The sequence below is a fragment of the Typopeltis vanoorti genome, chromosome 26, assembly GCF_054136105.1.
Source record: "Typopeltis vanoorti isolate ZY-2024b chromosome 26, IOZ_Tvanoo_1.0, whole genome shotgun sequence".
In the NCBI taxonomy this organism is placed as follows: domain Eukaryota; kingdom Metazoa; phylum Arthropoda; class Arachnida; order Uropygi; family Thelyphonidae; genus Typopeltis; species Typopeltis vanoorti.
Window position 1 is genome coordinate 10,291,425 of NC_143574.1, and position 24,075 is coordinate 10,315,499.

Sequence of the window (24,075 nt, forward strand, 5' to 3'; positions counted from 1 at the left end):
TGGGTCTGGGTTAGTCCCGAGGAGTTGGAAAGAAGGGAAAATAGCTCCACTGCACATAGGAGGTTCCAAGACTGCTGTTGCAAATTACCACCCGATCAGCATATCAGGAGTCGTTGTCAAGGTGTTGGAGAAGGTAGTCAAGAGGAAAATACAGGAATGGATAGATGAAAATGGGATACTGTATAGGAGACAGCATGGTTTTGTGAAGGGTAGATCATGCCTCAGTAACTTGCTCACGTTTTATAACACAGCGATGGCTGAACCGGATAAGAGTAATGGGTATACAATGATTCTGCTGGACCTTGCTAAGGCCTTTGACAGGATACCACATGGAATTCTAATCAGTAAAGTGCAGCATATGGGGATGGATATATCAGAGAGTAGTTTATTCAGGAGTAGAGTCCAAAAGATGGCCTGTGACTAGTGGTGTGCCGCAGAGTTCTGTTCTTGGACCACTACTGTTTAATTTCTTCATTAACAATATAGGAAAGGATCTGAGAGGAACTGTTCATTTGTTTGCTGATGATGCAAAGTTGGGTAGAGCGATAGTGAATGCACATAATGTCAAAATTTTGCAGGATGATTTGGATCGTTTGGCAGACTGGGCTAAGGAGAATGGATTATTATTATTATTATTCAGGCCTCCATGGAGTCAAAAGACTCATCGTGGGAGGTCCTTCCTAAGAAACACAGTCTATTAAGACTCATCGAGGGGAGGTCCCCCCCTAAGAAATACAAAGTCTATCATACCACTCCTTAAACTCTTTGACCGTTCTCGCTCTCACTACTCCATCAGGCAATGCATTCATGGTTCAACCACCCTCCATGCAAAGAAACCACTCCTCACCCTTTGCTCACAGTTTCCTTTCGTAACTTCCAAGGACCCTTGTCATCACTTCTTCCCATTGTTAAACCAAGCGAAAGAATTCACCAGTGTCAACCCTGTAACCACCTCTCAACAGTTTAAAAGTCTCAATCATATCACCTCTCCTTCGTCTATCCACCAAACTCTGCAGTCCACATTCCCTCAGCCGATCCTCATAACTATTATTGTACAGTCCTGAAACCATCTTTGTTATCTGCCTTTGTACCCTTTCCACAGGTAATTTATCCCCTTCAAATCCCAGGGACCAAATCTGAGAACAATAGTCCAAGTGTGGTCTGATCAGGGTCTTATACAATGGAATGATAACTGTTTTATCTCTGCAGGTCAGTGTCCTTCTCATTATTGCAGCAATCCTCTGTGTTACCTTCACCACCTTTGCAACATGTCCCCTAAATTTCAGATTTCTATCAATCATTAACCCTAGATCTCTTGTCTCCCCTACTTCCTCCAGTATAACTCCTCCGATAGAGTATGCAGTGTCCCATCGATGTTTCCCAAACATCAAGACCTTACATTTTGCTGCATTAAACTGATACCCCATTCATTTGCCCATCTGTCTAGCTTATTCAAATCCTCTTGCAGGGCTACCACATTTGCACTATTACTAATAACCCTTCCCAGCTTCACATCGTCCTCAAACAACTAAATATCCCCCTGCAATCCACTGACAATGTCATTGATATAAAGGTTAAACAATATAGGTCCCAGTACTGAGTCCTGTAGGACCCACTTGTAACCCTCTGCTTCCTTGAAACTGTCCCACCATACACAACTCTCTGATACCTAACAGACAGCCAATCCTGAATCCAGTTGACCAATCTGACATCTAGACCCATGTGCTGCAACTTGAATATCAGTTTATCATGTGGCACCCTGTCAAATGCCTTCGCTAAGTCTAAGAAAATGGCAGGATATCAATTTAGTGTGATAAAATGTAAGGTTATGCATTTTGAGGTGAAAAGATTAGTAGCAGTATACCACATTGGTAGGACCGTACTCTAGGAGATTGATGAGGCCAGGGATTTGTGAATGTTGGTGGATAGGAAGTTGAAGTTTAGGGGGCACATTGCAAAAGTGGCTAAATCAGCTCATCAAAACACTTGGTTGCTGAAGAATACTTTGACGAGCAGAGACAAGCAAGTGATTGTTCATTTGTATCAAGCCTTGATAAGACCCCATCTTGACTACTGTGCCCATATTTGGGTGCCATGGTTTCTTTTTGATGGGGAGGAGGTGGAGAGGATCCAGAGGCAAGTGACCAAGATGATAGCAGGCCTATGGAATGAACCTTATGAGAACAGTTTGAAGATTAATGGGTTGCAGAAATTGGTTGATAGGTGGAAAAGGGGTGATATGATTGAGACATTCAAATTACTGAAGGGTTTCTATAAGATTAATTCAGAGGATATTTTTGAGAATAGGACTGGTGGTGGGAGGACTAGGGCCATCCATGGAAACTGGGCAAGAGTGTGATTAGCAAGGGTGTTAGAGCTAGGTTTTTACTTGGAGAGTGGTGAATGAGTGGAATAAGCTACCACAGTCTGTTGTGGGTGCCATGACTGTGAATGAGTTCAAGGCAAAGTATGATAGATACTGTGTGAATGTTGAATAGTTGTTCTTGACATGATGTTAGGGCCTCCCTTGATGAGTCTAAGGACTCCTTGGAGTTGCCCGCAATAATAATGTTAAGGTTTCAGTATAGCTGTGTTGAGTGCTTTGTTTTCAGTGTTCTATATAGCTAAAAAGTGGGGAGGAAACTTGCTGCATTCCAATCTACTTAGTTGCATATTTTTCCTTTCCATGTAAAATAGACAGCATGTACAGCAGATTATGCAGTTTTTTTTTTTTTTAATGTAATTGGGAGAGAAAATGACTTAATCAGATCCTAATGTCTCTTAAGAGGTGTACATTAACAGATGTAATATCAAAGTTAATAATGTCTGTATTTTTGTGGATAAGGATTTTTAAAATAGTCTTAAAATGAATAAGATTTTTATTAAATATTGAGAGCTGTTCATATGGGATGAGGATGAGAGCTATTTTGCTAACTCTTGGCATGGTTTGTAAATGGACTGTACTATCTGTTACTAGAGACAGAAAAGAGTCTTGAATTGGGACTCCAAAAAGTACACAAATCCAATACTCCCTTTCATCCAGTTGTCTTTAATTAGTATTTCAGTAGCTTGATATATATTAAACTAAATAAATAAATAAAAATTTAAAAAATCAAATTACCAATATCTTTTATGGAAACCCTACATATAAAAAGTAAATAATATTATGAATAATATTTATAACTTATATTATAATTTTAGTAACTAGTTGATCATCCACATATTGATAGTGTTGTCATATGATCTAAATGAAACAAAATGACTGTTTATAAACTTTGTGGTGATTTAGAGAGATTTTCAGTTCTTTCCATTCATATACTATCTATAGAGGAAATTTTTGAGTACAGGTCTTACATGGAATTTCCTATATTTTTTAATTACTTTATACATTAATTATTAAAGTACATTTTATGACTTGTAACAAAAATTATATAAAATTTACTCCAGAAAACTCCAATATATTTCATTCAATGTTATGTGGACATCATCAGGAAGACATGTTCCATTAAAGCTATTAATTATTTCACACATTATAAAGCAAAATTTAAAAACCAAATTTTTTTCACTCATCCCATTTAGACTGGAGAAGCTGGAATGCCACAGAGTATGATTATGGAACGACAGTCTGTTATAATTGAACAACTTAAAGGAAAGTTACCACTTAATCTAGATGAACTACACAAACTTAGCCCAGATGAGTTAAGGAGTCAAGTGGATAAGGCTATTAGAGAGGTACTTTTATATGAATCTCTTTATGAAGTTAAAAAAAAAAATTGCTAGTCTTTTAATATATATATATATATATATATATATATATATATATATATATATATATTTATAAAAATCCATTTGTTCACCGTTTCTATCCAAGTAAGTTATCACAATTTTATATGAAATAGTGAATGTGAAATTTGCTGTTAAAGCATTTTTTTATGTTAGATATTTCAGAGTCACACAAGGACGCATGCAGCAAACTACCTTATCCTTGAGACGGTTGTGAAGTCCACAGCTAAAGAACCTCAATGGTTCATGAAAAGCTTAACACAAGACAAGATATTTCAGCATACAGAGTTACTTTTATCCATTTATTTTATTAAAGGAAAGCTACTAAGATCCAACAAATGGGAATGGAATTGCTTGTTCTCTTCCATTCTTTTTTATTAACTCTTGTTATTACCATAAATATAAAAAAAGTAATAGAAGATTGGAGAGAAGCTCTGATAAGACATTTGTCAAAAAACAAAACATTTTAGTAAGTTAACACCTTACTGATGCAAACTTACTTTTGGTTCATTAAGTTTGAGTTAGCCAGTCTCTTATGGAAATACTAGTTTCTCCCTCCTGGAAATCTCTCCTCCTCCTCCTCCTCCTCCTCCACCACCACCACCACAACATACATAGGGATTAACACCTTATCATGTCATTATTAAGGTGTGTTTTTCTTCTTCTCTTAAAGGATTAGGCACTTTCCCTTTCCAGCTTCACTTGTCTTTCATCATGCAGTTTGGTCTTCCTCTCTTTCCCTTTCCCTTTGGTCTATATCTACCTACCTCTTTTGGTAGCCGACATCTTTCCATCCTAAATAGATGATTTTCCATTTCTCCCTGTATTCCTTTGATGTTTGCATTATGTTGTAAATATCTAACTCTCTTCAGTGTTCATTTTTTATATGGACCAATTTTGTGCATCCTTCAGTTGCTCTTAAAAATCTCATTTCTGCAGTTGTATTTTACTTTCATCTTTCTTTTCAACAGTCTATATAATGGAGTGGAAATGGCCATTGCTTTATAAAAATTTTAGCTGAGTTTCTTGTTTTTATTTAGTGTCCTTTTAATCGTTCCACAGATTTTCTGAAATTTCTTTATTTTTTCATCTATATCTTTATCTTTTAGATGTGTTATTATGCAGTCTAAATAATTAAACTATCACCTGTTCTGTTTTTTTATTTTCTATGACTATTTTTGATCTAACATGATCTCAACCTTTAAGTGCCATGACTTTTGTGTTCTTTTGTTAAATTTTTAAATAGTATTGTTGGCCTATTTTGTTTACTTCATTAACTAATTTCTGAAGGTCATTTTCATTGTCTTGTAATGTAATCTGATTATCTGATACCTTGTTTTATTGTGTTTTCTATATTTTAATAATCTGATCAATATGTATGTTGAAGAGAGTTGGAAATAAGCTACTATATCCCTGTCTAACACCTTGATTAATTTCAGTGTCTTATTTTAATTTATTATCTAACTATAACTGTATTTTAGATGCATACTTTTTGCTTTTGTTTTAAAACAGATCACTTTTCCAGTTTTGTGGCTGCATTGTAAAGCATTTCACCAATTCATAAAATTATAGTCAATCACTAAAGTTAAATTTTAGTAAAAATTTAACTTGTACCAAAATTTAGATTGTACCGAATGTAATGGATATGTTTGTTTTTTTATTTATTCCATAATTTTTCTCTATGTATTTTGTCAAACGTTTTCTCATAATCTATAAAGGCCAGATGAGGCTCTAAATTAAATTCTGGTCTTTTTTTTAGTAATCTGTTTTAACACACAAATTTTGGCTGTACACAATCTTCCATGTCTGAAACCATTTTGTTCTTCTAAGAGCAGATTGTTTGCAATATTTCTGTCTTTTATTCAGGATTTTACTGTAAATTTTGTAACCTGTGTTTAAACTTATCCCTCTATAATTTCTGCAATTATCTGTCTCTTTTTTAAAATATATAATAGATATAACCTTAGCTTTTGACCAATCTAATGGCATCTCACATTTCCCCCAACAGTTATTAATTTTAAGAATCTGTGATGTAAATATTCTTTACCATATTTCCAAAGCTCTGAATTTATTATTTATGCCATCTAACCCAGTTAATTTTCTATTTTTTTTTTTTGATACCTCTATTGCTTCTTTTAGTTCTGCTAATCTAATTGGTTCTATATCAGTACTGATTCCTTCATTAAATTTAGATCATACCATAAATTTTATCTTTTGGCCATTGTTTCTCTTGTATTATGTTGATCAATGCTGTATCTCTTTCTTCATTGTTTATGTTCTTTAATATAAAATGTAGGCTATGTCTTGTCTATGTATGTCTTCTATGTTATTAATAAATCTCTTCCAAAACTCTTGGTGAGCTTTCTGTACTATGGTTTTAGCTATTTTTCTTTTGTTTTTGTATATTTCTTCTAATTCCTTTGTATGTTTTTGAAGGAATGATTTGTATGCCATTTGTTTTTCTTTTATTGCATTTGCTATATCTGTGTTCCAAATTTTGAATGTTTTTCTTTTCAAGTACTTCAGAGACTGTTTTATGAATTATCTTTAGGAAAGTTTTCCATTCTTCTATATCTCCATCGATTTTTCCTTCTTTTAAGTAATCTTCATTGTGATTGATGTAGCATTTTAATGCTTTCTTCTTGTAATAGATATTTGTATACTTGTTCTATTTCTTGTTCTATTTCTTTTTTTTTTTTTCCTTATTTACAGTACTTCCTTTCTTCATTTTGTAAATATTTTTATTTTAGAAACTACTAAGTAATGATTCGAAAAAATTTCATTTCTTCTGTAAACATGTACATCTCTTACATGTGAAGCTCGTTTCTGATTAGAAATGATATAATCAATTACAGATTTTCTTCCTCTGCCATTCCAAGTATATATGTTTTATTTTTTTATTTTTTTTAAATAATTATTTTAAAATTATTGAAAGTACAGAAGTCAGTCTAATAGTTCTTGGCCATTGTTATTCATGCAAAGCTCTCCATATTTTCTTAAGACATTTGGGATTGGATTATTTCCAGCTCTAGCATACGAACTCCTGCTATTAATATTATTAATATATAGTCATTTTTATTACATTTATTTGTTTTTGTAGTTGCTCATAAAATTGTTCAGTCCTCTTTTCTACCTTCTTCAAGGGCATATACTCCTACGATATTTAAATAGCTCCTATTTGTTTTTAATTGAACTGTTATAATTCGATCATTTATAAAAATTGTACTTTTGTATTCCGTTTATCCACTTATTATAATAGACTTAAATGGCAACTCCACTAGAGACCGATTATTATTATTATTATTATTATTATTATTATTATTATTAAACAAGACCTCATGGAGTCAAAGACTCATCTAGGAGGTCCTTTTATCTCACATCTCATCATACCGTGTCTTAAACACATTCAAACTCCTTGCAGACACCACACTCTCAGGCAAGGCATTCCAATCACTCAACTCTGCACGAAAAAAACCTGCCTCTCACTCCCCTACTCACACCCTCTTTATACAGTTTCCAGGGATGACCTCTGGTTCTCCCCTGATCTCTCACTATTCTCTGTAGAACTTCTCCATCATTGATCCTATAACAACCCCTTACCAACTTGTAAGTCTCTATCATATCTCCCCTCTTCCTTCTCTCCACTAGACTCTGCAAATTACATCTTTTCAATCTTTCCTCATACTTGACATTCCAGAGGTCAGAAACTACCTTAGTCAGTCACCTTTGGACCCTTTCCAACATCTCTTCATCCTTCTGAAAACCAGGTGACCAAATCTGGGCACAATAGTCCATGTGTGGCCTAATCAAAGCCTTATACAATGGAACAAGAATCTCCCTACTTCTACAAGTTAGTGTCCTCCGCATCATTCCCAAAAGTCTTTGTGTTGTCTTCACAATTTTGGCGATGTGTCCCCTAAATTTTAGATCCTTATCCACTATCACCCCCAAATCTCTTATTTCCTCTACTTCCAATAATATATTCTCACCAAGCATAAATTCTGCGTCCCATCTTTGTTTTCCAAATTTTAAAACCTTACATTTTGCAACATTGAACTCACATCCCCATTTGCTTGCCCAATCGCTCAATTTATTCAAGTCTTCCTGCAAGGCCACAACATCTTCACTACTCTTTATGGTTCGTCCCAACTTTGCATCATCTGCAAACAACTGAATATCTCCATCCAAATCTTCGCCAATATCATTAATATACAAGTTAAATAGTAATGGCCCTAAAACAGACCCCTGAGGTACTCCACTAGTGACTTTCCTTTTCCTGGATATTGCACCCCCATACACAACTTGTTGATACCTATCAGATAGCCAGTCTCCAATCCAGTGCACTAATCTAATATCCAACCCCATCTGCTTTAGTTTGACTGTCAACTTATCATGAGGTACTCTATCAAAAGCTTTTGCTAAATCCAAGTATATTACTGTGTATCTTTCTCCTCTGTCCAAGGAAGCAGTCACTTTATTGTAATAAGTAAGTAGATTACTAAAACATGACCTCCCTTTAGCAAATCCATGCTGTCCATCAAAGATTATACCATTGTTGTCAATCCAATTCTGAATTCTAGTTCTCACAAGCTTCTGAAACAACTTAACCACAACACCAGACACACAGATAGGCCTATAGTTTAATGCTTGCGTTCGATCACCTCCTTTATGAAGTGGGATAATCTTGCCCTCCTTCCACTCTTTAGGAACTTGACCAAGTGCAAGACTCATATTAAAAAAATATGTCAAGGCATGTGTCAACTCTCTGGCACATTCCTTCAGAATACGCGGTGATATATTATCAAGTCCCACAGCCTTATTTACATCTAGTTTACTCAACTCCCCAAACACCTCTTGCTCACTTACAGTCAGTCTCTCCTCCCCATCATCAACTGCTCTTAATCTCTCCATGAAGTCACATTCACCAGATTGAAAGATCTTTATGAACTGCTCATTAAGTATCTCCACCACACATTCTGCAACAGCTGTCTTTATACCATTTCCTCCAATCAATGTCATCCTTCCATAATCATTCTTTCTTTTGCTGGCTACATATCGAAAGAACTCCCTAGGATTCTTTTTGGCTTCATTAGCTAACTGCTGTTCATACCTCTCTTTAGCTACTCTCACCAACCAAGTCACCCTTCTTGCCTGGTCTTTGTAGGCCTCATGAAATTGGTTACTTCCACTTCTCTTATGCTGCCTCCACAATGCCCTTTTTCTCTGTATTGCATGCTTAATCTCTTTATTCATCCATCTCACACCTACCTTATTTAACCTTCTCACCCGTGGTATACATTTAGACATTGCATCTACTAAATAGTTTTTGAAAATCCCCAAAGCTGCATTGCTGTTTTCCAGCTAACTCCTCATTCCATGCTACACCTGCAAGCTGTCTCCTGAGCTCTTCATAATCACCCCCCCCCCTTGTAGTTCCACATATACCCTTTTTTCACAGGGGTCCTTGCACTGCTGGCAACCACCCAGGTAATCACCTCATGGTCACTTTCACCAATTGGTGGATGATTTGACACCTCATTGATAATTACATCCTCTGATGAGATGACCAAATCCAAGACCCTTAAACCTCGTGTGCTCTCTGTTACATACTTTCTGAGGTAGTTATCCCTCAAAAACTCAAGAAACTCATTTTCTTTACTTCCAGTTGCTATCTCTTCATTCCAGTCTATATTGCCATAATTAAAATCACCCATAATGATCACCCTTTTCTTATTTGCTTGGCTTATTTGACTATACATTTCACTATCACCACCATCCACATTACCAGGTCTATAACAACATCCCACCAAGTATTTGATTCTATTCACCTCTATCTCACACCATACTGCCTCAAAACCACTGGCCCTATTTCCCTCTTGCATCTCTACCTTGTATGGACATAACTCTTTCTCTATCATCAATAGCACTCCACCTCACTTTTTACCCCTTCTATTCTCACGAAACACATCATACCTTTCCATCTCTATTCCTGTCAGGATGTCGTCCTCATCTAACCATGTCTCACTTATTCCGACAATCTCTGGGTGCACAGATGCAATTAGTGCAACCATTTCATCCGCTTTGTTTCTTATACTTCTAGCATTGGTATACAAACATAACAACTCATTTCTGGATCTACAGCTAGTTCCACTGATACCACTCACTCGATGTGATCTCTCCATGCTGGAATGGGGCCATTTCCCTTTCTGCTTCTTCATTTTAGAACCCTTTGCAATTCCATCTGTTTCCTCTTGATCCCTGGTCATCCCATTACTTTCCTGCCTACACATGCTCTCACCTCCTCTTGGAGCATTCACCTTTCTCATGCTGTGTACCCCTGTCCACCCTGAGTCTCCCCGTTTCCCTGCTCCTCTTGCACACCCATTCTCTCATTTTCTATACTCATACCACTCACTTCCCCATTCATTTCCACTTCTTCAATCTCTCCTGTCTTACTCTCCTGCTCTTCCACATCACTCCCCTCTCGATCTGATTCATTCTCTCTATTCACTTCTCTACTTTCCAGCAGCAGTCTCTCCAAGCGACTCACACCATAACCACTCAAATGCAGTCCATCACTCCTATACAGCTCACTTCGTCCCTCAAATTCATTCCACACATTAACAAACTGTACTCCCATCTCCTCACACATTTCAGCCAGAATATCATTCATAATCCTTGCTCTCCACCTCATTTCACCACAATCATACCTAGGCAACACACTGACTACCCTTCCTGTCACACTATTCTCTTTTATCTTTCCAAGCAGTCTCCTGACATTCATTTTGACATGCTCTTTGTTCTCTCTCAGATCATTTGTACCAATTAATACAATTAACTCTTTTGCTCGCTCGCGCCTCATATTCAATGCCTCAATCACTCAACTCATTTTACCGCCTAGAAAACATATCTTGTGCATTTTATCCTCTAGCACACCTTTAATAATGGGGTTCGCCATACAATGCCACTCGCTCATCTTTCGTTAACTCTTTCATGCCATCATGATTTATTTTAATAGTTTTAACCTGAATTCTCTTAATTTCATTCCGCATCCATTTCATTTCTTGCTTCATCCAATCCAATTCACCTTCCGAACCTCGTGACACATTCTCTCTAACATTAGATCTTTCTAACTCTTGACCCCCTCTTTTCACTTTCCCTCTCATTCATCCTTCTTTGTTTCCGCACTTTCGGTCCAACATACGTCCAACTTTCACTATCATTCTTCTCACTTTCACTCTCATTTATCTTTCTTTGTTTCCGTACTTTCGGACTAACATGCGTCCAACTTTCGCTATCATTCTTCTCACTTTTACTGTCATTCATCTTTCTTTGGTTCAGTACTTTCGTTCCAACATGCGTCCAACTTTCGCCATCATTCATTCTTTTTTCGCTATCATTTATTCTTTCGAGTTTTTTTACTTGCGATTTCTGCATCACGCCATTTCTACTTTCATTCTTTCTCTCAATTTCATTTCTTTCCACCTCACTTTTGTCCCTTTTAACATCTGTTACGGTTGCCGAATCGTTCTTTTTCTTTTTTCCTGATTTTTTAACATTTTTTCGCCTCTCTTTTTCACCATCCTTCTCTTTCAAACGTGCACTCACGACACAATCGGTACTAGCACTTTCTGTCATCAATTTCATATTCGCATTCATCAGTTCCTCGTTCAGGCTGCACTTCACACACACACACACACACACACACACCCTTCTTCCATCCGCACTAAACATCCACAAATCATTTATGTAATCGAAGGAATACATATAACAGACCTCACACTTAACGAAACAACTGAAATCTAAATTAAAATCATGGAATGACAATGCTGCCGCCATTTTTTTTTTTTTCTCTGCAGGTTACTAGGTCTAATAATAACGATTTCGTAATTTAGTTTAGGCAAGAAAAAAACCCCACACTAATAATATCGGTAGCGTACAACGTTTACAGCCGCTCATACTTAAACAATTACGCATATAAACTTAATTATTCCTAGTAAAACTTATCTGAATCAGGAGCTCTTCAAATCGTGTCTGCAGCGCTTGGCCCACTAGTTCATCTGATATGGTGGTTCACTCCACTATATAAACTTAGTAAACCATCTATATCTTTTTATCCCTTTAACTTCTTTTTTGTTTCTGTTAGCATGACTATATTAATGTTTTTAGTTGGTTTGCTAATTCTAATTCCTTTATTATGCTTCGTATGTTCCACATGGCTAATTTTAAAATGTCTGAGATTCCTAATCCTTTACCTTTATTCTTTCTTGATTGTTTTCCATTGTTTCTGTCTGTAGAACGGTGTGATTTTAAAATCAGTAACTTGGTTGTTACAAGCCATTTGAGCCTAACATGTTACAACTTGTTGTAAAGTCAAATACATAGTTGTTTAACGATTTAAATATTCCAGAATATTTTACTAAATTTCCTGAAGAGGCAAATAAGATATTTGTCACAGGCTCGAAAAAATGCTAAAACCACCTCTACCTAAAACTACTAATTTTTATACTTCATACTAATAAAATTAGCTTTCCAGATGGTGAAACCTTTCCTGTAACATAAATGTGCATGCACATACAAATATTCACTCTTAGATAAACAGTGGGTGTCTGCTTACCTTAATTAGCTGAAACCAAAAATCATCTCTCTGCAAGGAAATTTGATGATTAGTAACCAGTGGAGACCAGTTTTTTTCCCTCATATAAAAATTACCAAAATGGTTGCTTTATGTTTTGCTATTTCTGTGTTATATAGATGGTACATTAACAAAGGATAATGCAAAAGTTTGCCTTTTTTAAGAAAATGTGTATACTAATATAAACCCTGATATAAATTACAATTTAATTTTAAAAAAATCCCTTAAATGTCTTATTAATTTATTCACATTTTATAATAAAATGACAGCAGAAATGGATAAAGGAAATCCTTGCAAAGGCATTTAACAGAATATCACATGGAAGACTATTGCAAAAGTTGGAGCAAATGGGAGTGGATATAATGCTAGTAGCATGGATAGGAGGTGGCTGACAGACAGACACCAGAGAGTAGTGTATAGTGGAATGGAATCTAGGAGAATGAGGGTGACTAGTGGAGTACCTCAGAATTCTGTGCTAGGGCCACTACTCTTTAATTTTTATAGGGAATGATTTAAAGTGGGATATCAGTGGTTTGCTGATGATGCAAAACTGGAGAAAGCAGTAGTTGATAAAAGTGATGTAGATATCCTGCAAGATGATTTAAATAAATTGACATTGTGGGCAAAGGATAATGATTGTTAATTTAATATTGCAAAATGTAAGGTTATGTACTTTGGGTTGAAAAAGGTTGAATACAGTATATCATATTGTTGGTACTGGGTTGCAGGAAATTGATGAAGCTAGAGATTTGGAGATAATTAGGTAGAACTAGAACTGAAGTTCAGAGGGCATTGTAAAAGTTTGTAGAATGCTCAAAGGATTACATGGATGTTGAAAAGCATGCTAACAAGTAAAGATAGGTAAGTTATTATCCCTCTTTATAAGTCAATGATTTGGCTTCATCTTTACTACTGTGTGCAGATTTAGTCAGGAGGTGGTAGAGAAGATTCAGAGACGAGTGACATGAGCTGGTGACAGGTCTATGGAATGTTCCCTATGAAGACATATTGAAGTTTTGTGGGTTACAAAGTTTAGTTAATAGGCAGAAAAGTGGAGACATGACAAATAGAGAACCTGGGTCCATCTGTAGAAGTTGTGTAAGAGTGTGGTTAGTAGGGTTGTGCAGACCAGATTTTTTGCATGGAGAGTGGAATGGATTGCCAGAATTAGTTGTGATTTCTCTGATGGTGAATGACTTTATGGAGAGGTATGGTAGGTTGTGTATGTGTGTAATGATTGATTTGGATCTCCCATGGTGAGTCTCCGGATTCCATGGAGATACTGTATCGTAATAATAATAAACAAGATAATTAATAATCAGACAACTGTCTCTTTATTTCAATTTTAAAAAAAATTACAAGAAAAGTTTAAATGAAAAATGTTAAATCAATGTGCAAAACCACCATATATCTTTCAGATATTTAGTGATACAAAACTTAATATTCAGTATTTAAATTTTTAGATGCATACTTTTTGCTTTTGTTTAAAACAGATCACTTTTCCATTTTTGTGGCTGCATTTTAAAGCATTTCACGAATCCATAAAATTATAATAAATCATTAAAATTAAATTTTAGTAAAAATTGTTCACATTCTAAAATCCCAAAACATTCATGTTTGTACATACTTGAGAATGTAGCCCCTTGATGTGTGACTACAGTGTTTTATTGTTTTTCACTGTAGTGCTGCATGCATAATATATCTTCTTATCTGGGCATAAGATAAGACAAATTTATTTGATTTTTCTCTCTAAATAACTAGGAAAATAAACTAATACATAAATATGCAAAAAAAAAAAGCAAAATTTGGTGTGCTTGACAAAATTTATTTGATGCGCATTCTATTGAATGTCATTCATAGTATCTTGAGAGTTCAGTACTTGATTCCAAGTATGTACTTGTCACCTGAGATGCAGTATCAGATTTCAGCACTTGAAATGGAAAAAAATATTTTTCACATACCATGGAAAATCATGATCAAGCAGGATTTGACTTTTTATTTTAATATGTTCCAAAAAAAATCACTGTAATGTGGACGGCTTGGTATGCACACACCCACTGTATTGGTTTTTGGCTGAGGTTGTTGACACTTTTCTCTAACACTCTGCAACGTTACTTTACTGCTTTAACATACTAACCTTCTTGTTTACAATTTTAATTCTTTATCCTGTAACAGTTGGTGAATCCTGTAAGAATGAAGGAGCAACTTGTGAGTCAGTTGAAGACACAGATCACAGACTTAGAAAGGTTTATTGAATTTCTTCAAGGTACAGATATTTTTCATGCATCTTTAGTGTTTTTGAAAGATCCCATATATTTTCAAAAACTTTTATTTTATTGTTAGGTTTAAGTTTGTTATAAATATTGAATAATTTACATAATACAGCATAGCTGTAACTAAATATTTTTCAATTGACCTTGAATTTTTCTGTTTTAAATACATGAAATATACACTTGGCTATCTTTCTGCATTTTTAGTTCACTCTCACTACAGCAGATAACAAACTTACATTAAAACAAACTTACTCACTATAACAAACTACTCAAAAAAATCCTGACCAAAGTGCCATAGGTGTGATCCAAAAGAAAATTCACTATAGCAAACTATCTACATAACTAATTATTCCTGCATTCCTTACATGTTCTTTATTATTATTATTATTAGCGGGTGCTGTGTAGGCATACGAACAGGCACACAGTGATATCGTTGCCCCGTTTATTATAATTTTAAAGTGGTTCCAACTCCTGTTTTTAATTTGAAAGTGTTCCCAAGTAACTCTACCAGTCACGCTGAAGACAGTGATATAAAATTCACCGAAATTGGCTAAGAAGAAACCAAATTTTGAAGTGTTGAAAAGTGAACAGAGGACCACTGTCAACAACGAGCGAAGAACAAAGGACGTCGCCATCTTTACAATCATGCCACAATTGCTCAAGAGAAGAAAGGTAAGTCATGAAGTGTATCAAATACCTGGAGGATTTATCGTCCGACAGAAATCAAATAACCTGTACAAAATGCAGTAGGATTCTATGCTTAAAATGTGCTGGCTTTTCAGAAACAACCTGGCAACATAAAACCAATGCAATACGCAAGGAATGGAAGTGTGTAATCTGCAGAAGAAACAAAGAAATGCACCTAAGGCAGCCACCTATGACCCAGCTGATTACACTGGAGGCAAAATCAGATGAAAAACTGAACAGACAAAAAAATGCAGGTGAGACCTATAATTTTAGCTCTTTAAATATACTAATAGAAAATGGTCTAGAGACTGTAAAAGCCAGCAGCTTAGTAGATCTTGCGGAAGAATTCTTCGACAAACAGAACGAACAAATATCAAAAAAATCTAGCGCATATGAAGATTTGGTCAAACATAATAATTTAGCAGTGATAGAAGTGTTGCAAACGGTAAAGACATCAAAATCAGCATTAACGCACTAAATGAAAGGGAACACAATTTGATGAAAGAAACATCCGAACTCCGTCAAGAACTTCATTCTCTAAAACTACAATATGAACGTTTAAATCAGCAACAACATAAAGAAGGTCTTATCATAAATGGTCTTCCTGAAACTGCACTAACAGAAAACCTCAGAGACGTAGTTTTAAAATTAGGCCATGCAATTGACATCCCCTACAGCTTAATGGCATTCAGACTGTAAATCGGATCCCTAGGAAGAGCAAAAAACAAGGCTTGCCAAGACCTGCACCAGTCATAGTTCATCTTACAAGCAAGTCCACAAGAGACAATCTCATAAAAGCCAGCAGACAGAAAAAACCAGTTGCCAAGGACTTAAACCCATTGCAAGACAACACACCAATCTTCCTATCTGAATATTTAACACCATTCAACCAAAATCTGTTGTACCAAGCAAAAACAGAAAAAAATTGCCAATTTTTGTGGATCAAAGATGCCAAGATATTCTTGAGAAAGTCACAAACTTCAAAACTGATACAAATTAAAAGCCCAGAAGAGATAGAAAGGCTGCCACAGTGAAAAAAAGGAAAGAAAAAAAATGTCTCCTAATTAGTTCAAAAAGAAGTCCACAATAAAAATGAATGTGAACCACCAAGACAGATTCAATAACACCAGAACATACCGGCAATTTCACTTTGATTAGACCTTTCAGATCATTCATTTGACTTTCCAAACATCAGCCTACTTCCAACACAGCAATCAAATCAATAAAAAAAAAAAAAAAAAAAAAATACATATATCTAACTGGTGTCATCCTCAGATAAGCTTATTAAAAAGCTTCGAGGATGCAAGCTGAGACAGTACATCTCAACTGAGATCAACAGAAAGGGAAAAAAAATTATTTATTACATTGAAGTGCTGTAGTTACAGTGGTTAAAAACATTAAAAAGCAAAAAATTGTAAAATATACAGTGTTTCAAAAACAATGTCCCGATTTGAAAATTGTATATCTCTCCAACCACGAACCATAAATGAATGCGACTTGTACCATGTGAACGGCCTTGGCCCAGAGTTTAATATGGTGACTGCTAGATGCCACTACTAGCACCCAAATAGCTGCTATGCTTAGTTAATGAGAAGATGGCGTCTAGTCAACAGAAGGCATTTTGTGTTCTCGAATTTAGTAAGACAGTCCGTGATTACAGTGCAGCATGCGTTTAGACGACATATGGAATTGATCCACCACTGGACAAAAACATTTGTCATTGGTATCAACAATTTCAAGAAGCAGGGTGTTTATGTAAGGGAAAGAGTCCTGGATGACCACGCACCTCAGAGGGGAATGTGCAACGAATTCAAGAGGCTTTTTAGCGAAGCCTGCGCAAGTCCACTCGCCGTGCTAGCCGAGAACTTACCATCTCTCATGTGACTGTTTGGCGTGTGTTATGACAACGTTTGCTTATGAAGTCATACAGATTGCATCTGGTGCAAGCTCTTTGTGTAGGTGACAAAAAAAAAAAAAAAAGAACAGATTTTTGTGCTAATCTGTTAGAGGACATGGAGGACGACACCTTCCTACAAAGGTTGATTTTTAGTGATGAAGCAACCTTTCATCTAAGCGGTAAAGTTTTGTGCCCCAGTGATCGCATATGGGGACTTGAGAATCCACATGAAATTGTACAACATGAACATGATTCACAAAAATTTTATTTTTAAACTTAATAAAGGGCCATAAACCTTTCTAACAGAAATGTTAGAAAGGTTTATGGCCCTTTCTTTTTGGAGGAAAACACTGTTATGGGAAACTCCTATCTTGAAATGCTGCAGGACTGGCTACTTCCACAGCTGAATGAAGAATCTGAAGATTACATTTTTCAGCAAGATGGAGCACTGCCACATTGGAACCTCCAAGTTCGTTGGTTTCTAAACAAAACATTGCCTCAGCATTGGATTGGACGCACGGGACCCCATGACTTGGCACTACACTCTTGGCCTCCAAGATCTCTAGACATCACATCATGTGATTTCTTTTTATGGGGATATAAAAGACTGTGTTTATGTTCCTCCATTACCCGCTGACTTGGATGAGCTCAGAACCAGAATCATGGCTGCAGTAAATCCTGTGACAGAAGACACTCTCAGACGTGTTTAGGATGAATTCAGCTATTGGCTTAACGTTGCCCGTGCAGCAGGTGGAGGGGACATTAAGCATTTGATTGTGGTGAGTGAAACTATAGGCCTTACTTCATACTTGGTAATTTATTTTGTAACTGTACCACATTTTCATTATTAAATATAATTATTTGAATTCGGGTCATTCTTTTTGAAACCCCCTGTATATAACTCACTGTTATACTATAAATGCTGTTAAAAAAATGTAACCTTATCCAATTGCAAACTATAAATTGCCATCCATAGTAACTATTATTAATGCATTTTAGAATACAAAAAACTGAAAAATTTGTATGAAATTCACTGTAAAAATAATATATGTAAATATGTGTATATATGTAAATGCTCTGTAAGATGATAAATAAAATGTTAATGTTTAAAAAAAAAAAAAAAATACGTGACACCTCCAGGGAGTCCAGACTCATTGAGGGCACCTACTCTACAACTCTATCTCCACCACTCAATCCATTAACTACAACAAACCACGACTACACCAATGCCATCTACTGCTGACCACCACTAGTATTTTCACAGGCAATCGCAAGCATCCATGCCTATGGTGGGATTCAATCCCGCTGCCTTTTGGCTGGAGAGCAGATACGCTAACCACCCAGCTAACCAGGCCGGCAATATTTTAGTGAGAGTGAGAGTCAGTTGTATTTCATTTTTATTATTTACTGCATTCATATATTTAAAAATAATAAAGGCCAAATAATTTTCAGTTTCATATTTTATTGTTAAAAGAATTTTTCGTCATATCTTTAAACATGCTAATTACTACATGTTTTGAACAGAAATCCTTATTTTTTCCTAGGAAATCCTAGATAAATCCTTATTGAAATATTCTTACTTGTTGAAATGAATTTTTGTAGACAAAATAAAAAACATTTTAAAGCTTATGTAATCATATTATATTCACAATCGCATGGAAAGGTAAGAATATGGAAGATATAAAAATTAAAAATGGTGTCAAGTTTTATTCTATTACATATATACTCTTTTGATTTTCTTACTTGTGTTTGTTTTCTTTATTTGGGTAACACCACTACCAGTTGAAACTAGCTGACATTCAAGAGATTATCAGTGGTTAAAGAAAGGAAGGAACACTGATATCTCTTGAATGTCAGCTAGCTTTAACCAGAGCGATGGGCAGACATCAAAAGGAAGAAATGATGAATGTTTGGAGTCATTAGAGGAAATAGCTTACATAACAAATGAAAATAAAGATATTATGAAACCTGGAGTGTCAAATTGAAAGGTTGTTAAATGAAGTGATAGAACATTCCAGAAAACATTTAAGGGGAATTCAGTAAGAGTACACATCAGTAGTTGATGTAGAAAACCCCCTCAGAAACCTGAAATATAGAAAGGCAGCTGGAGTAGATATTTAACCAGAAATGCTAAATTATGGAAATACAAACGTTTTAAAGTGCTACACTGCATAATTTTTGTAGGTCTGCTCACAAGGTTGAATTCCAAATAATTGGAGTAGAGGTCTCATATTATTCGCCTGTAAATTGGGAATTAAAACTAAATCTGAGAATTCTAGTAAGTGTTCTAGTAAGATTCATGCAAGCATACTTTAGAAAAGGATAAGAAAAATCATGAAAATAAACTTTGTAAGGACAGGCTTGGATCAGCCAAATAGGAATTGTCAGGATTAGATTTTCACTTTCAGAAAAGAGAGTTGAGAAGTCATGAGAATATAAGTTTTGTACCTCAGGAAAAGGCATAGCATATGGTATCAAGAGAAAAAGATGCTCAAAAAGCTACAATAATATCATGTAAACAGAACATTATATAGAGTTATATATATAGTTATAGCTATATTATATAGAACTATATATTACTAGTTGTCCCAGTCCTGAAAGTACTTCAGGCGCAAATTTTGTTTGCTTACACTTGGATAAATGATAAAATCAAATATATAATTAGCTATATATATAGTCTTAAACAAAAATAGAGTTTTAATTCAGCAGTTACAGTTGCAGAGTTACATAAACAGTTTGCTGTAAAATCAGGCTTAAAACAAGAGTGAACACTATATCCATTCTTATTCAGTTATCTCTATGGATTACATTATTAATGTGACATTAAACCTATTTAGGCACAATATTTAGTGAAGATAGCAAATTAAATATGAAAATAGACAGCAAAATTTAGAAAGATTGGAATGGTGGAGAGTTTGTTGAATTAATTTATATGAAATGGAAGAAATTAATTATTTCTTCCATCTCATATTACTAGCTGTAAGTTTTCAATCCAATTTTAGCTTATGGATCTGAGAATTGAGGTTAAAAATAAAACAGTTGATCAGAAAACTGAAGAGGCATCAATGCACAGGATCATATGCGTTGCAGAAAAGGAAAGACTGGACATCAAAATGAATGAATTAGTTGGGGAAAAAAGAATGTTGATAGAAACTTGAAGTCGTTGTGGAAGGTAAAGAAAAATAGTGTTGTTGGTCAAGTCATAGGCATGTAGCCCAGATATGACAACAGCGGATTGAGAAGGAGAGCAGAGATAATGAATAGTAAGATGGCTAAGTTGTGTGAGGAAAAGGATGTTCAATTTGTAAATCTGTGGAGTGAATTTGAAGAAAGTTTCAATGGTTTAAAGTTGATGGATTGCATTTCGATGGATTTGGTATTGGACATTTGGAAAGGCTATTGTTTTCTGAGCAGGCACAGAGTCAAGAAATTAATGTAGTAATGATCAGAGTGGACTCTGATCATTACTACAGCAGAATAGCACAACTAAATGGATTAATTAGAAGAAACATACGTATAAACCACAGTGAAAATTATTTAATTGTAAATATTTCATCCTAAGTATCTTAGGACATCATCAGTACAGTATTTAAACAAAATTAGGAATAACATACAGTTCGGGCATGATTACAATAGAATCTCATGAAAACGTGCATAATGTGCTAAAATAGTACAAAAAAAAAAAATTAATTATTTAACACAATTTTGTATGATAATTTCCCATACTTTAGGAATAGTAAGAACGTCGTTGCGGTTTAGGTTTGGTCTGTGTAGTAGGGCTTCAGAACTTTCTTTGTATAAACGTTCAGGTTTAAATAAAAATCTATGTAAAAGTTTAGCCTTTAAACAATGGATCCTATGGTTTGGATTTTCAATTCCGTGTTGAGAGAGGCCAGATTTCTGCGGTTAAAGAAGACGAATGTGGTCTTGATGTTCCGAGATGCGCTTCTGAACAGACCTACCTGTCTGTCCAAAGTAAGATAATTTGCATGAGCATGGAATCTCATAAATACCAGGTAACATCAAAGGTGAGAATTTGTCCTTAGGAGAAGGTAATAAGTTGTAAATTTGGTTGATAGGTTTGTAAGTAGTGGCAAAATTGTATTTCTTCATAATTTTAGAAAGACGTTTTGAGATGCCTTTAACGTAAGGTATGGGAATCCTATGCACTTCTTCCTGTCTGGTTTGATGTATGCAGAAGTGACTGATGATTTTTTGAGTTGTTTTGGGATTATATCCATTTAGGATGGCTGTATTTTTGATAACTTCTAATTCCTGGTTTAAAGATTCTTCAGAGGAGCAGAATTTATGGATTGTATGACAGGAGGAAGATGGATATGAGATCGAAGATGTGGTTACCGCAACACAAGATGATAGAATGCATAAAGGTGAGGATGAGACAGGTAGGAATAGAAATCAGAGTCAGGATCAGGAAAACAGGCATGGTCAGAGCAAAGAGAGAGAGGTGTGATATAGCAGCTAGAATAAAGAATGTTGGTGCTGGTAGAATGGCCTCAAAGGCAGAGGAATTGTTATATTTGTACACAAATGTAAGGAGTATTCGAAACAAGAGAGATGAATTTGTTGCATTGATCGAATTAGTATGCCCAAAGATAATAAGTGAAACTTGGTTGTCTAAGGAGGATGTGATGGCGGGGATAGAAATGGAAGAATATAAAATTTTCCGGAAGAATAGAAATGTGAAAAGAGGTGGGGGGGAGTGCTATTAATGATTGCAGAGGAATTGTATCCACAAAGTGTGGAAGTTGATACTGCATGCACAGATTTTGAATCTGTGTGGTGTGAAGTTGAAATAAACATGTTAGTATATCTGATAGGACGCTGTTATATGTCAGGGAATGCAGAGAATACTGACTGTGAAATGTTTAGGCAAATTTGTTGGGCATGTAAAAAGAAGGTGATCCTGATGGGAGACTTTAATTACAGGAATATAGAATGGAAGAAGAAGATAGTATATGGGAACAAGGAGAGCGAGTTTGTGAGATATAAATATCTTAAGCAGCATATGAATGAAGCAACTAGACGCTTTAATGTTTTGAATTTGGTGAATACTTCAAGATATATACTTGTTAATGAGGTGTTGATACTGCTCAACACCTCATGAACACAAGAAAAATTTTTGGTTGATGCCAAAAATGAATATATGTGGAAGTATAAAGTAGGTGATTATAGGAAGCTCTGTAGTCGGTTAGCATCAGTACATTGGGTCGATGAGCTGAGCAGAAAAGTTGTTTGATAATGCATTGGAAACTCACAAGGCAGTATGTGACAAAAGCAGTGTATAACTGCATACCAAGGATTAAGCGAGTAAATAGAGTAGGAGTGAAATGGGTGAACACTCACTCACCTCTAGGATGCCTTCATCCACTCACCTGCATTCCTCTCCTCAAATGCTGTAGCTTTTGGAGAGAGGAATGACTCAGAATTTCTTAACTCTCACTGAACAATACTTTCTCAAGACACCTGGCTTCATGTACATTCGAATGAAAACCATCTGTTTTTAATTAAAGATACCAAGATATTATATACTTGGTTTAGTCCTTTATCCAAGTGTAAGCAAACAGTTTGCACCTGAAGTATAATCAGGACTGGAGCAACTGGTATATACAGGGTGTCCCAAAATTCATGCAAGAAGTAATTTTGATAGAAAACACAGGTTTTTAATTAAAAATTGTAATTTCTTATTGATTCGTAAAGTATACAGTATAGGGTTATGCGTGGAATAGCATATCGGGTAAATGGCCTCCACGGCTTTGCTGGCACATATGCACTCTTTTGTCGAAATTTTCCATGACCGTTTTGCATAAATGTGGCTGAATTTTGTTGATACAGTTCTCAATTTCCTCCTTCAAGGCGTGGGTGGTCGTGGGCTTGTTGGTATAAACCTTAGACTTCAAAAAAACCCAAAGAAAAAAGTCCAACACCGTTAAGTCACATGATCTGGGCGGCCAATTCTGATCACCAAAACGGGAAATTACACGACCAGGAAATGACTCATGCAGTAATTGAATTGTTTCTCGGGCTGTATGGCATGTGGCACTGTCTTGTTGAAACCACGTCGTCCACATCCATATCTTGCAATTTAGGCACAAAAAACTGGATTATCATGTAGTGATAGTGAGCACCATTAACTGTTATTGCCTTACCAGCCGCATTTTCGAAGAAGAATGGACCGATGATGCTTCCAGCCTAAAATCCGCACACCAAACAGTGACACGTTGTAGATGCATTTGTTTCTCAACAATCACTCGTGGATTTTCTGAACCCCAAATGCGACAATTTTGTCGATTAACGAAGCCATCAAGATGAAAATGAGCCTCATCGCTGAAGATGATTTTGTTTGAAAAATAAGCATCCGCTTGTTGTTGTTCCATAATCCATTCAACGAACTCTCTTCACTGTGTGTGGTCAGTAGGCTTCAGTTCTTGAGTCAATTGAACTTTGTAAGCATAAAGATGCAAATCTTCCATGAGAATACACTGTAGAGAGCTTCTCGAAATGCCCAATTCAAGACCACGGTGCCGAATTGATGTTCCTGGACTCTTAGCAATGCTCTCACGAACTGCTTTGATGTTTTCTGTTGAATGACTTGTTGAAGGACGGCCAGAGTGTATAAGATCACTAATTAATCCAGTTTCCATGAATTTTTTAATTAATCTTTTCACAGTTGAAGTTAAATCACTATTCCGACCATATTTTGTACGAAAATTGCGAACTATAGCTGCCAAACCTTCATTATTTTTAAATTATTGCTCAACAATGAAAATGCATTGTTCTTT

At 35.6% G+C, this 24,075-nt stretch overlaps 1 protein-coding gene across 5 annotated transcripts in view; it reads left to right on the plus strand.

Annotated features, from left to right (window-relative positions):
- LOC150092318 (RUN domain-containing protein 1) overlaps positions 1 to 24,075 on the plus strand; it is a 202,118-nt gene that overhangs the window by 74,067 nt on the left and 103,976 nt on the right. For all 5 annotated transcript variants that reach the window (XM_090415044.1, XM_090415042.1, XM_090415046.1 and 2 more), the window contains exons 6-7: positions 3,580 to 3,732; positions 14,594 to 14,684. In XM_090415044.1, coding sequence (XP_090271170.1) covers positions 3,580 to 3,732; positions 14,594 to 14,684 — 244 coding nt within the window. The remainder of the gene's footprint in view (positions 1 to 3,579; positions 3,733 to 14,593; positions 14,685 to 24,075) is intronic.